The 18,639-nt window shown below is 41.2% G+C and overlaps 2 protein-coding genes across 2 annotated transcripts in view; both read left to right on the top strand.

Annotated features, from left to right (window-relative positions):
• The first annotated feature begins 6,177 nt into the window (after positions 1-6,177).
• Positions 6,178-6,840, top strand: LOC125799436 (small integral membrane protein 36-like). The gene has a single exon (XM_049476116.1). The coding sequence runs from the start codon at positions 6,536-6,538 to the stop codon at positions 6,836-6,838; it is 303 nt and encodes a 100-aa protein (XP_049332073.1). The 5' UTR covers positions 6,178-6,535; the 3' UTR covers positions 6,839-6,840.
• A 27-nt stretch (positions 6,841-6,867) lies between these two features.
• mmd (monocyte to macrophage differentiation-associated) overlaps positions 6,868-18,639 on the top strand; it is a 67,221-nt gene continuing 55,449 nt past the window's right edge. Inside the window, exon 1 of the mRNA XM_022682917.2 lies at positions 6,868-7,025. Coding sequence (XP_022538638.2) covers positions 6,985-7,025 — 41 coding nt within the window. The 5' untranslated portion in view covers positions 6,868-6,984. The remainder of the gene's footprint in view (positions 7,026-18,639) is intronic.

The following is an 18,639-nucleotide window of genomic DNA, read 5'->3' as shown; positions in this document are numbered from 1 at the left end:
CCTCCCAGTCTATGAGGTACTGGAGCACACCGCCACGCCTGCGTGAATCCAACACCTCTCGTACCGCATAGGTAGATGAATCCTCCCCCTCCACTGCCGCGGGCGGCACGTCATCTGGAACACCCTCAGCAAGCGGACCTGGGACAAGAGGCTTGAGCAGAGAAACATGGAACGAGTTATGCACCCTGTACTGAGCAGGCAACTCAATCTTATAAGTCACCTCGTTAACCTGAGACAACACCTTAAATGGGCCAATATACTTAGGCAGCAGTTTCCTACAGGCCCCTTCAAACCTCAAGTCCCGGGTCGACAACCACACCCTGTCTCCGGGTTGGTATTGGGGGGTGGTACCACGGTGTCTGTCGGACTGCTCCTTATATTTCCGTAAAACCTCAGAGATTTGCTGATGCGTCTCCTCCCACACCTGCTCACTCCGCTTCATCCAGTCGTCGACAGCGGGGATCTCAGTGGACGACGCTGTCCACGGAGCCAACGGAGGCTGGTAACCCAGAATGCACTGGAATGGAGTGAGACCAGACGTGGAGTTAATCAGAGAATTCTGAGCTATTTCAGCCCAAATTAAATATTGAGACCATTCAGACGCATGCTTAAAACAGTATAATCTTAAAAACTTTCCCAACTCTTGGTTAACCCTCTCACATTGACCATTACTAGTGGGATGAAACCCAGAAGTGAGACTCACGTGTACACCCAAATGTTCAAAAAATGATTTCCATACCCGAGAAGTAAATTGAGGACCTCTATCTGACAAAATGTCCTCCGGGACCCCATAATGTCTGAAAATGTGTGTGTATATAGCTTGGGCGGTCTGAAGAGCAGTAGGAGGAGCAGGAAAAGGGATAAACTTAACTCCCCTAGAAAATCTGTCTACTACAGTAAGGACAGTAGTGTAACCGTCAGATTCAGGTAAATCGGTAACAAAATCTACTGCAATATGTGACCATGGTCGTTCTGGAACAGGTAGAGGACATAGCTTACCGGCTGGAAGGGTTTTGGGTGTTTTGCATTGTGCGCAGATAGAACATGAAACCACGAAAGTTTGGACGTCAGCTCGCATGGTTTCCCACCAGTACCGAGCTGAGATTAGTTGTAGCGTGCGTGTAACGCCTGGATGACCGGACGTAAGGGCAGCATGTGCCCAGCCAATGAGCTGATCGCGAAACTGCTCAGGTACGTAAATCTTGTGAGGAGGGCAACCCTCCGGAGGTTGTGTGTTAGCTTGACTCTGCTGAATAAGGTCATCAAGTTCCCATCTAATAGCTGCCACTCTAACAGTGGGTGGCAGAATGTGTTCGGGTTCGGAAGCGTGGCATGTGTCGTCTGGGGAACTAAAAACACGGGATAAGGCATCAGCTTTAGTATTACGGTTACCTGGACGAAACGAGATCGAAAAATTGAAACGGGAGAAAAACAATGACCAACGAGCTTGACGGGGGTTAAGACGTTTAGCAGTACGGAGATACTCTAGGTTCTTGTGATCAGTAAGAACGGTGAATGGATGTGCAGCACCCTCCAGCCAGTGACGCCACTCCTCTAGAGCTAGTTTAACAGCCAGCAGCTCCCTATCCCCTATCCCATAATTACGCTCCGCTGGTGACATTTTCTTTGAGAAAAAGGCTACGGGATGTAGTTTAGGCGGTGAACCACTGCGTTGGGAGAGAACTGCTCCGATACCAGTATTAGAAGCATCAACTTCAACTACAAAGGGCAGATCAGGATTAGGATGTGTGAGAATGGGGGCAGAGACAAAGGCGGCTTTTAATGCTTGGAAAGCTTGGTCAGCTTCAGGGGACCACTTAAGAATTTTGGTAGCATTCTTAGTTAACGCGGTAAGGGGGGCAGCTATGGTACTGAAGTTGCGTATGAAACGCCTGTAGAAATTGGCGAATCCTAAGAAACGTTGGAGATCTTTGATAGATTGGGGAACAGGCCAGCTAGTAACGGCATCTACCTTCGAGTCATCCATAAGGACTCCCTGGGAGTTGATAACATAGCCGAGAAATGCGACTCTCTGAAGGTGGAACTCGCATTTCTCGGCTTTAGCATAAAGATTATTTTCCAACAACCTCTGAAGAACTAGACGAACGTGCTTAACATGTGATTCGAGATCGGGGGAATAGATCAAAATGTCGTCAATAAAAAGGGTTACGTATTTCCCAATCATATCCCTAAATACGTCATTCATAAATGACTGAAATACTGCGGGGGCGTTAGCGAGACCATAGCTCATAACAAGGTATTCGTAGTGGCCATTGGTGGTGGTAAACGCGGTTTTCCACTCGTCCCCCTCCCTAATGCGGATCAAATTGTACGCACTACGCAGATCGAGCTTGGTAAAGTAAGAAGCTTTACGTAACTGTTCGAGAGCACAAGGAATGAGGGGCAACGGGTAAGCGAACTTTTTAGTTATGGCGTTCAAGCCTCTATAATCAATGCAGGGTCTCAGTCCCCCGTCTTTTTTCTTAACAAAGAAGAACCCTGAACCGACGGGGGACTTTGACGGCCGAATGAAACCTTGAGCCAATGCTTCGGTAACGTAATCATTCATAGCCTTTTCCTCATCTAACGTAAGAGGATAGACTCTAGCTTTGGGTAGGGTGGCACCCTCCACTAGGTCGATGGCACAATCATAAGAGCGATGCGGAGGTAATTTAGTGGCGTTTTCCTTGCTAAACACTTCTAAAAACTCTGAATATTCAGGGGGTACAACAATGGGATCAGAAACTTCAGGACTCTCTACAGAAGTAGACTGAATAACTAAACTATCCAGAGCTAAACAATGTTCATGACAGTGAGCAGACCAAACCGTGATATCCCCATCGCGCCAGGAGACAGTGGGATCGTGAGTCTTCAGCCATGGCATGCCCAGGATAACTGGATGCTCGGTGCAGGGAAGCACGAAAAGTGGTAGTTCCTCAAAATGAAGAGCGCTGGCTTGTAGAGTGATGGGCAGAGTCTGCAGGGTAACCGGCTTGGAGCGGACAGTCTTTCCATCAACAGCATGGATGGCTAATGGACGTAGAAGTTCTCTGGTGGGCACTCCATGCTCCTTAACTAGGTCCTGGCTGATGAAGTTCCCCTCCGACCCGGAATCTACAAGCGCTGGGACAGAGAGCATACCAGTAGGTAACATAATATTTACAGGCAAAGAAAAACATTTAGAGCGAAGGATTGTGTTGTGCTTACGTACCACGTTAGCTGTCCCAGGGCTGGAGCTTTCACAGGTCGGGTCAGGAGACCACACTCAGCCTTGAAATGCCCGGCCTCTCCACAATAAAGGCATAGGCGAAGCCGGATTCGACGCTGCCGCTCCTCTGGAGTTAGCCGGGTTTTCTGGATATCCATGGGCTCTGGGGCAGGCAGCGCAGCTTTCTCTGGAGTGGGAGCGCGGGGCAGAGACACAGGAGTGTGTTGAGTGCGAGGACTGGTCTTGGGTCGGCGCGAGAGAAGTTGATCCAACCGGATCGACAGTGAGATGAGCTGATCCAGGGTCAGTGAATCATCTCTGCAGGCTAATTCCCTCTGTACATCTGGGTTCAGTCCGCATCTAAACACGTTGATTAAAGCAGCGTTATTCCACCCACTACCAGCTGCGAGAGTGCGAAACTCCAAAGCGTAGGAAGCCACCGGCTTCTGACCTTGCTTGAGAGCCAGCAAAAGTTCTCCATTAGACTGTCCATAACGCGAATGATCAAAAACTGAGCGGAAAGTAGCCAAAAAGTCAGTGTAACTAGCCCCAGAAAGGTCTTCCCAAATAGCTGTAGCCCACTCGAGTGCCTTACCAGAAAGCCGTGAGATAATAAAACCGATCTTAGGTTGTAGGCGGTGAATTACTGAAAAACACGGAGCATTGTAAAAGAAAACCGCTGCATTTTTCCGGATCCCCATCAAACAACTCCGGTTTAGAGACAGAAAATCCAGGCACAGAAGAGTTAGCGTTAGGCATACTGGGGGCAGCTAACGGGCTAGGGCTAGGCTCAGTTACGCCTCTGAGGTGAGCTAGCAGCTCAGCTAGTTGTTGCTGCTGCGTGGTTTGCTGGCGGGCTAGCTCAGAAACAGCTTGGGTCACACCAGCGAGCGTTTGCTGGTGCTGACCGAGTAGCCTCCCCTGGTTGGCTAAACCAGATCTAATAGCCTCAGTATCTGCTATCTGATTTAGTTCGGCCGCGTATTCTGTCATGGTCAGAACAGAATAGCAGACAAGCGCAGATACTGATAAAAACAAAGTATGTTTATTATAATAATAAACAGATGTAATCAGGGTCGATACAGAAATAAGGTTGATCACCAGTAGACAGAGCAATGAAGACAAAACCATACCATAAACGAGAGACAGTCCAGAGTTCATACACAAGCAATCCAGTATCAGAGATAATCCAAGAGGCGGTGGTGAAAGTACAGTCCAGGTCATACACAAACAATCCAATATCAAAGACAGAGGCAAAAATCGGCGTCGAGAAACAAAAAGCAAGGTCATACACAAAGTAAACTGAGACAAGAGATAAGTAACGCTTTGTATGAGGATAACCTACAATACGCGGCGATGAAGTCTGTTTGGCTTGCACCTTTATAGTGCCAGTAATTAGTATTCGGGGCTTCCTGGTGGAAGCAGGTGAGGTGTCACGTGATCAGGTGAGTGCGTGATGTCAGCGGGTGGTGCATTCTGGGTAGTGTAGTTGTTAACCTGAGAACCTCCGTTAGAGCTGGGTGTGGAAGGGACAGAGGAGCTAACAGCACCAGACGTGACAACCTGATTTAGTCATTTGTTTTATAGTCTTTGTTTTTTAAGTCTCTGTGATTATTTCTTTATATCTCAGTTTTTGTTTGTTTTTCTGATATATTAAGAAGCTTAAGAATACAGAGTTACTATATTCACTAATACCACCTACAGCTTTACTCTACACAACACAAGCCTTATGTTCACCATGACCTTTATCACCAACAAGCTCTACAATACAGAGTTACTATATTCACTAATACCACTTATAACTTTACTCTACACAACACAAGCCTTATGTTCACCATGACCTTTATCACCAACAAGCTCTACAATACAAAGTTACTATATTCACTAATACCACTTACAACTTTACTGAACACAACACAAGCCTTATATTCACTATGTCTAGAAGCTCTGTCCACTTCTCTACTGGAATCCTCTGGGATTATAAACCAACTCACAGTGGAAGCACAGTGTATTGTAGTCAGTCAGCCAGTATGCCAGATCTATTTTGGAAAGAATAGAAATGGATCCTGGATTTGGCTTTTTTTTTCCGAGTTCCATGTTGCTGTTACTGTGCCTTACTGTGCCTTTTTGTGCTGCTTTTCAATTATACTATGGTTTTCACTTGGCCTTCTAACATTAAAACATTTATTTCTTATCCACAAGTTTGGGTGGTACAAATTGTCTGCACATTACATGATTTTTATTGAACTGGGCACACATTCTCTTACCTTTAGGAGAAACCTGTATAACATTTACTTTTAAGGACACTACTATTGTAGAAGCATTGCATTGAAAGTGCTTACTGGCTCCATTTTATAATTGAAGAACCTAGAGGGCCACATTATGACACATTATTAAATTATTCTTGATTTAGAAGCACATTCTCATATTTATTGCAAAAAGGGGAATCCTATTGAGCAAAAAGAAAGACAGCCAGGAGTGCACTTTGCCTTTTTTTTACACTGAATGATTGATGTTATGCATATGTTAAAATGCTGGTTTTTTTTATGTGATTTATGTGAGTTTTTCTCCATAAAACTGCTATTTTGAGCATATGATGTTAACAGCAAAGAAATAAAATAAATAAACCATGCACTCTGATTGATCGAGAACAATGGATCTTATTGGCTGATGATATTCTTTACTTCAAATTTCTTTATCCCTGAAATGTTAGGTCTGCTCTGTCCATGTCATAAACATATTTGCGTGTGTGTGTGTGTGGTTCAATAGAAGCTGTTTTACCAAAGTCTTCGTTCTCACCCGGTCTGTAATTCAGCGTATGGATCTGCTGGCAAAAACCACTATGGGCAGCTTAGCAGGCATCTGTTCATTGGCTGAATGAAGTCAAGGTTAGAACAGCGGGGGGTGGGGGGGATTAAAGTATTTTTACCACAAAGCCAGAGAGAGAGAGAATAAGTGGGGGTAGAGAGAGAGAGAGAGAGAGAGAGAGAGAGAGCAATCAGACAGAGAGAGAGGGAATAACGTGGAAAGTACTGATATTTAAAAGTAGGATTTCTAAGTGTGTGTGAGAGACATTTGGACAGATGTAGAGAGAGAGAGAGAGACAAAGACAAGATGAGGCAATAGGCAGACACTGAAAAAGACAAATATAAAGTGAGATAGTTTGTCTGAAAGAGAGCTGAACAGATAGAGCAAATCAGAACAAAAGACAGAAGGAGAGAGCGAGAGAGAAAGAGAGCTCTATCTTTTATTCCAGAGCTGAATGATCTAACAGTTTGTGTGCAGTCTCTGGGCCCCCCTCGGGCCCCTCTCTGTCCAGCCGGCACCATGATGGGCTTCCAGGTAGACGACGTGGAGATTGACCCGGTCACTCTGAACCTGATCATACTGATCGCTAGCTATGTGATCCTGCTGCTGGTCTTCCTCATCTCCTGCATCCTCTACGACTGCCAGGGCAAGGACCCCACAAAAGAGTATGCACCGGACCCCCAGCCCAGCGCCACACAGACCCCCATCAGGCTGGTGGTCATGCAGGGGTCCCCTGCCACCCGCTGGGACCAAAACAAGACCGTCACCACGTACGAGGCAGATGGAGGAGAGCAGAGGGAGAAGAAGACCACGCTGGTCTGACTGACTTGGGGTGGCCTGTTCTAATAAGGGGGAAAGACTGAAGTGGACAAACCTGTAAATAATAGGCGCTTTTAAACCTGCTGTTTTTACATTTTACATACCTTTTTCTTTGTAAAGGAGTTTTTCTGTGTTTTTCCTCGGTCCGAATGATGCGGGGTGTGGACCCTCAGATGGTCAGCCTAAAGCTGTGAGTATGTTTTACTTCTGTACTTGTGTGCGAGCTTTTAAAAGCTTGTTTGTTGTGTGTGTGTGTTTTGGGGGAAGATGGGGGATGTATGCGTAATGTCAGTGGTTAAGATGTAACAAATTAGAGTGGGTTTGATTAATTGCAGAGATTTTTGAACATTACCAAGTGCCAGGATGACTGCTACACTACAACTACAGCCGTCTAAAATCAGCATTGAACCTACATCTGTATTGTTTGAAATGATGATGATAGTGAGATAGCAGCATATCTGAAAAAACATATTTCATTTAATTTTATTTGATTGTAAGAAAGCATAAACATAAGTTATTTTCTGCTCAACTTAATTTATTTTATAAATATACATCTATTCCTCTATTTCAGACCTGCAACACATAAAAAATTGACCAGGTAAAAAACACAATGATGTAAAACGGGTAATGTGAACAGGTGGCTATAATCATAATTTGGTATAAAAGCAGGTATCTACAATAAGCTCAGTTTCTAAGAATTATGTGAGAAAATGATTGAAATGTACAGTCTATAATACCATTAAACCTTTAAAGAAATGGGAAGGAATTTCAGTGTGTGCAAGAACCATCATTCAACAATAGCTGATAGAGAAGAGATTACTTTACACACCTTTATCACCAACATGCTCTATAATGTCCTATATTCACTAATACCACCTACAACTTTACTGTACACAACACAAGCCCTATGTTCACCATGACCTTTATCACCAACAAGCTCTACAATACAGAGTTACTATATTCACAAATACCACTTACAACTTTACTCTACACAACACAAGCCTTGTCTTCAAGCCTTGTCCAGAAGCTCTGTCCACTTTTCTACTAGACAGTACTGGAAGTATGGGCCATCATACTGTGGAAGCGTGCAGTGTTGTCAGATAAATCAGCATTTTACATCTTTTTTGCAAGAACTGTATGACATTAGATAATGGGTACAGGTCAAAAACCATGTTTCTGTTGCTTGTGCTGTTCTGCAAACATCTGCACTTTTCTTAAAAAGTGCACTCTCTTTTTAGTTTTAGTATGTGCAATAATGCAATCCTCACAGTAGAGTGTACTGCAACACCCTTAGTACATTGAATATTTTCCAAAATTGAATATTTTCCATACTTTAACTAATTTTGGATGACCACCGGTCAGAGAGAGCTTGAGCTAATCACAATCAGCATAAGACCTGACGAGTGTTATAAAACCCCATGCTGGAACTGATTTGAATCTAGAGACACACAGCAAGCAATTCAGGTGAAAAAACTAAAGGAAATGCTGGCTGGAACTATGGAGTTTTATGAGTCATTCTTAGTAACATGCCTCATGTCAGAAACACTTTACAATAACACATTATTAAATTATTTTATTTAAATTTTATTTGTATTGATTACCAGAATCTGGTGTTCCCTCTTGAGCAGCAGTAGCTGCAGCTAAACTTTTACACTAACAGTTGAGTTTGCAGGAGCATCAACAGTTCTTCTTCCAAGGTTCTCTGAAATCTCCTTTGTTTGTGCCATAATACACTTCTATAAGCATGTGTTGGGAAGGTCAGACTTTAATAGATCCCTGTTCTTTAAAGAAAACTAAATAAATGTAACTAGATGTATCCAACACATCTGCTTTATTTACATATTTAGCTTTAAAATTGTCTATTTAAAAGACCAGCAGAGACCACCAATGTAGCCCATGTCAACACAGCAGTTTTCTAATGATAGAACAAACAGTCATGCCTACTGATTAGAAAGAAAGTCCATAAAGTTTTCTCTGGATAAGACAGAGTCTCTGGTGAGCTGTTGAGAGAGAGAAAGAGAGAGAGAACGAGAGGGAGAGAGGGATAGTAAAGTTGAACAAACTGATTCTGTCTTATCTCATGTCATATCATAATAGACGCTGTATCAGTGCAGGTTGTTGTAACAGTGTTAAACAAATATGTCGTTTCAAAGGTTGAGTGACGTTGAGAGCTGGGTCAATATTTGCCACTCTGCCTGTGCCACATAAGCTCTTCATGTAGGTGAAATTGTAAAGTGCAACGCAACTGTGTGCTTCTTTATTAATCCTGTTCAAATAATCTAGCTCTTAGCACTTTGGAAGTCCACTGTTTATAGATAACATAAGATGTTTTAATGGAAGTCCTACCATAAATCATTTCAGCTGTGGGGAGAGCAACCTGTAGGTTTGAAAGTGATATTTTGGGATTGTTAAGAACTTCTTTACGCATTTCATGGTCTTGCAAAGACAGCTGATCTGATAAGGTTGGTCAGTTGTTTTACTTGAAATGATATAGAAGACAATATATCTGCTGATTTTAATTGATTTGAGATCTTTTTAAATCCCTTCCCAGACTCATCTACATTATTGCACAATTACGTATGTGGGGGAATATGTTGGAACATCGTTGTGAGAAGAATTTGATTGCAACCTGTTTGCAGATTAAGTCATGCCCTTCGATGTTACACCACTAGCGGAGTAGGATATAACTGCCTGGCGGCATTGCTTACGTGGCTACTGAGTGAACACTTTGCTTCATACCTGTGTGTAATATGGGGTAGTGTTGGGTGAGATTGAGTAACCTGAATCAAAAAGGTCAACTATGTCTTTAAGGCCTCTCCATGAGCAAAAGAAAGTATTTCTATTTAGCCCAGAGTGTTCTATCTTGCTATCATAGGTGTTAGCAAATAGCACTGGATGCTTCATGGGATGTCTGGAATATGCACTGCATAACTATTTTGTGAAAGAATTGGATTAGATTGGATCAGAAATAATTTCCACAAAAGAGCTACTTTATTTGCCATATGCCTAAAGACAGTTACTGTTTTTTTTTTTTTTTTCGCTTTAACTAGTGGAAGTCCTGAGTGATTAATTGACTAATCGATTAGTTTAGGCAACACCTAGTCTGTTCTACAAAGCAACCCATTATATTGGCCAGTGCTGTTCCGTTTCTGCTGAGATTATACAAGCATAGTGCTTTTGCCAAGACAGTGAATTAAACCCCAGCCTGCCGCAGGCAAGCCAGTGCTGGTACACATTATGCAACTGTTGAATTATGAAAGTACCTAGTGTTTAGTGGAGGTAAACTGGTTCACTCTCACTGCATTCACTGCAGACTGCAGCTCTATTGGCAGTTTTCATTTATGTTACAAGTGATAAAGGGTTAATCATTAGTTCGGATGATGTATGATTGATGTATAAACAGTGATTAAACACAGATTATCTGGCTAGAATTTTTTGCAAGGCCTGGGGGCTAAGATAAAATCCAGTGTTCATATATTAAAATGTCCAACCCAGCTAGGTTTGGGTGCTGTGTAGGACATCTACAGTACAGGACAGTCGATCTGAACAGAGCTCAGTAACAGGTGTTTATATATTAAACCAGAGGCCTGGAACTGGATCAGGCTTAAAACAGCTGATACATAAACCATTGGAATATGCTGTTTGTATTACATTCATAGTGCACTGGATAAAATATCTGTGGCCCTGAGACAGCAGTAAGGATTTATTCATCACCATGGGGAAAGTGATGTAATTAATGCTGTGTGAGCAAAATCACATGTGTGATGAAAATCACAGTTGTTTCCCAATAGCATTGTAGTGTTAAAATGATCCTAGCTGGTGAGGAAAGCGTGTTTGTATTCTCTACTGATACAGATCAATAATCAATGATTCTGAAGTAAAGTATGTTGTGACCAGGGATGAATGTTCATTCAGTAATCAGTAAAGTGCTGTGCATCCAGCAATAAAGACTGAAGCAGCTTCTTTAAAACAGCGATAGAAACATGTAACTCTCACTTTCACTTTCACATCTGCTGTGAACCACTGAGGATCCTCTGTAAATTATTTAGTATGTTAATTGTTTGTAGTAAAAAACAGTGTAGGATGACTACAGACTCTGTGCAGACCCAAAGCAGGACCAACATATTAAAGATTCCTAAAAGACATTACATCGTATTACAGTCTCTTAGAAAGCAGGCTTACTCATACACAAGGTCTGGCCTGACAGAAATAGCCTGTCGCACTGGCCTGTGGGTTAGGCTGCGTGCAGAAGTCTGTGTGGGCTTACTGATGTTAAGCTCCACAAAGAGAAGCGTCCATTTGTAGATGAAAATAGTGATACACAGAAATGTAAAGCCTTAATTCCCCTTCTGCGTTGCCTGGTTCCATTAAATTAAAGCTGTGCGAGATTATGACGTGTACTGGACGGTCATCTGTCCAGTCTAACTAAGGCCAACAGCAGCAACACTTGAATTATCATAGGCTTTGTGTTGCAGTTTCTTTGATGATCTATATGTTTATTCCACAAATACTGTACAGCTACAGAATTCATATAACCTAAATACAGTTTCCGACAATGTATGACACACTTTAATCTATAAAGAGTTAAAAAAATAAATAAAAACAGGAAACACCCTCACCCTTGTTTTCTCATTTCAGTCCATATTTATACAAATAAAAATCTAAAAATGTTGAAACCACATGGAACACACAGATGAGAATAGTGCAGTGATTTTCACATTGACTTTGACAGCAAAAAGTTGGAACCAAAGATGTTGTTTAAAATCATTATAAAGTTTTTTTTACCTAATTACTAACCCTAAACTGTCCCAGTCACATTCGAAATGTGTGGGATGTATATTAAGAAATTAAACAAAGTTGAGCAGATAAAGCATAAAATATATCTTGGGTTAGTACTGTCTGAAATCAAATAAGTCTCGGTAAATGTAAGACACACTGTATTTTTTTTAACTGTCCCAATCTTTCTTGAATTAGGGCTGTAGATAACAGTGACTGTCAGAAACCACTTAAAGAAGTCTATTAGAGTTTAATGTACACCTCTACACAGTTTAAAAAGAGTCTTTGATGATTATAGGCTGGTTTATTTGTACTGTGGAGGTACAAGTACCTGCAACGCATAAAAAAGATACAGTGCAGCAGGTCTGCATGGTGGGACATCTTGATCTTTCATTGGCTAAATTCACACTGCTCACTTCGAGGACATATATGTTATCACAGTGTGCAGCTTTCCTTATGAAACATGGAGCCTGCATGTATAAACACGGTGGCTTATAAGAGAACCAGAACAGAGAGAGCTTTTAAAGCTCATAACTAAAACAAGTATGTTATAAAACACACAGTGTGTGCTGTTTTTTTTTTTTTTTTTTTGCTGCGACGACCTTTGCTAATACACACGGACAGCAGCTGGGTGAAAGATTACACACAAAACCAGGCAGGTCATTTCAGTCAGACAGAAAAGACAGAAATAAGCTGTAAATCATTTCAGACACAGGATCCACATGTCATGTAGTACAGCATTTCTCAATCCTGTAATGGGAGAACATTTGCCCAAAAACAGAAATAATAACAAATCCACCTGCCTAAGATTCTGGGTTCCCCTTGTGCCACCCATTAGGCACGGACTCACAAGAACTGCGTCATATTTTAAATTTGTTTCTTGTTTCAGATTTAAGCACTTTCAGATGTCAATCAGTCGTGGTGAAATATAGGGCTGTCAAATTAACGCATTTATCTTGATTAAATAATCACAAAAAAATAACATGTTGAAAAATGTATGCTGATAAATCTCCTTCCTTGGTGCTCTTTGACCCAGCACTACAGTTCTGTCAGTGTAACGATCAGAGAGGCTCATAACTGAAGACCAGAGCAACTACAGATATATACACATATCATATCAAACAGAAATTATCATTTAAAAATATGTGATTATTTGATCTTGGAAAACAGCTTGCTTCTGGGCAAGCACACTCCAAGGCTACTGCTGAGTTTGGCTGTTTGATAGCATTGAGCAGAAAACTGCATTCCGGTGTTCAATATCTAAAAACTTTAGTGAATTATAGCCAGAATCCACATTTCATGTAACCTAAACAGCACAGAGCCATCCACCTGTTATCAAACCCCAGAACCTACTAATCTAACCAGCACAGTTTCATCCATCTGTTATCAAACAACAAAACCTACTAATCTAATCAGCAAAGCACCACCCATCTGTTATCAGACCCCAGAGCCTACTAATCTAACCAGCACAGCTTCATTCATCTGTTATCAAACCCCAGACCCTACTAATTTAACCAGCACAGCACCATACATCTGTTATCAAACCCCAGATCCTACTAATCTAACCAGCACAGCACCATACATCTGTTATTAAACCCCAGATCCTACTAATCTAACCAGCACAGCTTCATTCATCTGTTATCAAACCCCAGACCCTACTAATCTAACCAGCACAGCTCCATCCATCTGTTATCAAACCCCAGAATCTACTAATCTAACCAGCACAGCACCACACATCTGTTATTAAACCCCAGAGCCTATTAATCTAACCAGCACAGCACCATCTATCTGTTATCAAACCCCAGAACCTACTAATCTAACCAGCACAGCTCCATCCATCTGTTATCAAACCCCAGATCCTACTAATCTAACCAGCACAGCACCATCCATCTGTTATCAAACCCCAGATCCTACTAATCTAACCAGCACAGCTCCATCCATCTGTTATCAAACACCAGATCCTACTAATCTAACCAGCACAGCTCCAACCATCTATTAGCAAACCCCAGAATAGGGTTGGGCGGTATGACGGTATTTCGGTATACCACTGTATTTAAATATGGTGACAGTATTGTAAAATAGTGACAGTATATTAACCACATGACATGCCTAAGCTGTACTTTGAAAAACGGGACATTTAAGACATTCTGCGTATCCACAATGAAAGAGCAGTGGGAGGGGTAAGCAGTTGGAGCTCACTGGTTGGTTATGGGTTGGGGTTTCTCACTGAGGAGATCATACAGCAAAAACTCAATAAACTTTTGCACTAATTTTCACAGAAATTTCATCACAAATAGCAACATTTGTGCTGGAGTGGCAATAAAAGCTTAACAACCAACCAACCACAGAAATTATAAGATTTATCAGTTTATCCTGCAGCGTAGGGTGTTCTGGTGTATGAGTTACTCACAGGTAAAGTTACAGTTGCTTCTCAAATATTCCTCATCTGCTGTTTCTTTACAAAACAGTTTTTAATCCCATACAGAATTCTGCAGTTTACTCAGGGTTTTCTGTCGTTATTTCGCGGCTAGCTTGAGCGCTGTAAATAATTCCGAGGACCACGAGGCATTGCCGAAATCTGACCCCCGCAGAATCCAGCTCCGCTGTTACGCAGCCTGAGTCTCCTTCCACACTACCGGACTCCGTTTCCCAGAATCCTATGTTTTATGAAGTCACCGTCAGTCGCTCTCCTTCGCCCAATCACGTTACGCTACGACGCTCAGATTCACCTGTGTTCTGAGGAAGTTCCGGGTTATGCTCATCATGTTTTCTATTTTAGGCTGTCTTATGTGTTCTATCGTCGCGAGGTATTGTCGACTTTGGTTGCATACTAAGCGTTTCTCATGTTTCCTTCTATTGCCTTCTCGTTACGACCCTCTTTTCTGGTTTATCGGTTTATGTCTCTTGTTTTGCCCCTTTTGGATTTATTAGCTCGGTTGGACTTCTTCTGGTTTCGAACTCGGACTGTTTATACTACTACAGCTTTGGTTTTTGGTGAGATAATAGTTTGTTTGGCTCTAACATCTGTACCATCTGGTTATCTATCTGTAAATAAACCTGTTTGTTCATTTTACTCTGCAAGCGTCGCTCCACTCTGTCTGGCGTTACATCCGCATTGCGAGCAGAAACGGCACAACACCCGACCCAAGATTTTCTATTACTTTCCTCGGGCCGGGTCAGGTCCGGGCAGAGAAATAAAAATCAAAGTATCCTGCTGTTTAAAAAAATGGAAAATGAGTAACAATAATAATATAGTTCTGCATTCTAGAGTTTAGATTGTCTGCCTGAACCCGAGCCTGAACCTGAGCTTATCCGCGCGTTTAAAGCTCCGCAGGTGGATTAATAACAGCATTTATTAAAAACTGAAAAATAGATATGAAATAGGAAAATAACTAACTAAACTAAGCTCAAAACGCTAAAGGAAATATAATCTAACAAATTTTTAAACATTAAAACGAAATAGTGTACACACAGGTACAAAAATTAAATAATATACATAAAAAAATAACATGTAATACTAGCATGTAATACTATGCATCTGTCTTTATTGCCCTACATTTGCCTGTACTTCTATGTGTTTGGCTGTATTACACAGTTTTTGCCTGTTTTGCCCTGTGTTTGCCTGTATTACCTTTTGTTTCTGTAAAGGGCAGTGCTGCACCACAGACTGCCAGCAGGGTGTCTTGTAGACATAGTGGAAGAAATAATAGAGTTGGATCTCAAAACAGGTAAATCTCAGATTCACCTGTGCAGCACCCTATATAACCCCCAGTCCAACCAATCCTCCCTGGTTAAGCTTATTTATACTAGGTCTTAACAACATGGTTGTTAGAATGCAAGGGTCTAAAAAAATCTGAATTATTTTGTATCGATCAAAGTGCTTGTAGTGAAATCCAAATAAAACTGGCATCATCCAAAATTGTGTTTCCAACACTACACAGGTAGTCTTGTTTAGACTGGATAACTTGTTGTAGCTTAGAGGGATTATACAGTCTCTGGCCACACTAACACGCCACCTTAAGCCAATTACTGAACAGAAAAAATGCTGGTACACTTTTTTCCTTGGTGAATCTGTTACCTGTTAGCAATCAGCACTTCTTCAGCATTCCACCAGAATATAGTGTACATTGTCTACTGCCTGAACATACACAACACAGTCACAACCTGCTGGGTCAGGATCAGCCTTGAATATAATTGAAACGTTACTTTATTTCAGTAATTCAGTTTAAAATAAGAAACTTGTATATTATATAAATGTATTACACACAGAGTAATCTATTCTAAGCATTTATTTATTTTATTGTTGATGAGTATGGCTTACAACCAATAAAAACCCCAAAATGTGTTTGAAAATTAAAAAATTACTGTATATAAGACCAACTGGTATTTTTGGCAGTGTGCCAAGTCCTGCTGGAAAATGAAATCTGCCTCTCTATAAAAGTTGTCAGCAGAGGGAGCATAAAGTGCTGTAAGATTTTTTTTTTTACAGTAGATCAACACCAGCAGATGACATGGCTCTCCACACCATCACTGAATGTGGAAAGTTTAAACTAGACCTCAAACAGTTTGGACTGTTTGCCTCTCCACTTTTCCTCCAGACTTGATCTGTGATTTTCAAATGAAATTTTGATTAGTGATGGTTTGAAGAGCCATGCTGGTGTTGGTCCACTGTGTTATATCAACTCCTTCAGGATTGTCTTGTAAACAGCACAATTCCTGGTTGCATCTATTACAGCAAGTAGTCCAGGCCCTGAAGCAGCAAAGCAGCCACAGACCATCACACTTCCCATCACTAACCACAGACCATCACTAACTTTGTTAATTCAAATCATAATAAAAAAATCTTAGAATTCAAACTTTTTTATCTTCTGTACATTTTAATTTGCAGTCAGATTGTCTGTATCATAAAAGCATTAATGTAGGGGTTGGTGGCTCAGACAGGACCTGGTGAAGCTGTAAGGGATATCAGGAGTGCCCTCATACCTGTCATAAACGAGAGTGGGCTGTAGAAATGGGTTCAGACTGTTGCATGTGCAAACACAGACACAAGAAAGAGGAAGAAGAGATAAGTCGTTGTCTCATCGGCTTAGTCTAATACAGTGGTGGCCTTTGGCCTTCTTTTACCTGCTGAAGTAATGTACTGAACTCTTTTTTCCCTCTCTGTGCCTCAGCTTGGCTGATGTGTCTGCTTCTTTTATGGGATCTAGTTCAAACTCTTACGGTAACTATAGAGCACAGCTAATGGGCACTTGGCACTGTTCTGCTGCTGAGGCTGGAGATATTCAGATAAGCCTAAGACACAGCGCTGACAGGGATTAATCTGCCTGCAGTGGAGATACACCAGTTCAGTTAAATTAAATTAAAGAAAAATCATTGCAATCACATCAGTAGGTTCATTGCAGACCGTACTAAATGCATTTTTTATTTTAGAAGATTTGATATGCCATTTGAACATAATGACTATAATAATAATAATAACAAAACAATTATTACCGAAGGTGCGTAGAACCCTATTGTTTTTGCTAAGATTTTTCTTCTTATTATTAGGGTTCAAGCACCGAAGGTGCGTAGAACCCTATTGTTTTTGCTAAGATTTTTCTTATTATTAGGGTTCAAGCACCGAAGGTGCGTAGAACCCTATTGTTTTTGCTAAGATTTTTCTTATTATTAGGGGTTCGAGCACGTAGTGCTAGAAACCCTATTGTAATTGTTCTGATTATTATTATTATTATTATTATTATTATAGTTCTTATTCTTTTTCTGCCATAGAAGTGATTGGGCAGAAGAAACCGTAAGGCCTACAGGGCTGAGACTTGGTCATATGGTAGTACTTCTCACCGCTACTCAGATTCAAAAGATGAGCCCGATCGGCCTCAAGGGGGCGCTATGGCGAAGGTCAACGCGTTTGGCCTCGTAACTCCTACGCCCTGATAGCTAGAGCAAAAATTCTTGCATTATATGATTCCTTGGTTAATGGCAAATCAAAAAGGTCAATAGAACCACTAAGCTCCGCCCACTTAGATTTTTTGCTATTTAGCACAATATGCAAAACCTACTTTTGAGAACTTGTCCTAGGGTCATTGACCAATCCTGTCATATTTGGTGTCAAACAACTCAGCAGAGTCCCAACCTCAATAATTATCAAAAAAATTGTGAAATTTGTAAACAATATGGCCGCCATATGCAAATTAATCTTACCGTGGCACACCCAAATTTACTCTAACAGCTGTAACTTTTGAATGCTTAAACCTACACTAATGCCACTTTACAACTTTGATGCCAACATGATTCTGAGGTAGCCCGTCAATCTGTGTAGACATACGCCCCCAGGGGGCGGAGCCAAAGCTAAAAATCTGTTTCTCAGGAACCGTACAAGCTATGAAGCTCTCCTTTGGCATGTATCATCTATGGCCTATGTCCTAATGTTTTACAGAAGGAAAATTTGATATGCAAATTTTTGCGATCGTTATTAGCCAATCAGTTTCCAGCAAGCTTTTGACATGCTAAACAATGACCAATCAGGACGATACTTATACCCTACATGTATCTCAGGGCCTTCTATCATCCATTAAAATATGGCGTTGATTGGCCTCAAGGGGGCGCTATAGCAGAAAATCAGTTATATCTAAAGGTACAAGTGGCCTAGGCTTGTTATTCTTTTTAATTGTATACTTTGCTGTAGCCTTTACAACTTTGTAATTACATGTATTTACCAAAAATGGAAAGATTTTCATCAGTGGCCAAAAGAGTAAAAATTGCTCTTTTCGAACTTGTCTTTAAGTCCTTAATCAATCAAAACAAATTTGGTCTTGATGCAATCTTGAGACCCTGTAGGTAAATAATTATCAAAAAAATCTTGACATTTTAACTATTTGAGGCCCATAAACCTTGATCAAACATGTACGTGAAAGCCTTTTCAGAGTTATTTGGCCAAAACTCTGTCAAAGTTTAAAACATGCCAAAACTGTTGAAGCTACTAATTAACAATGACATTTGAAGCACATTTGCCAAGTATGAGCCAAATAAGT

This window comes from Astyanax mexicanus, chromosome 3 (genome assembly GCF_023375975.1).
Source record: "Astyanax mexicanus isolate ESR-SI-001 chromosome 3, AstMex3_surface, whole genome shotgun sequence".
NCBI lineage: Eukaryota > Metazoa > Chordata > Actinopteri > Characiformes > Acestrorhamphidae > Astyanax > Astyanax mexicanus.
This window is presented reverse-complemented; position numbering and strand designations above follow the sequence as displayed.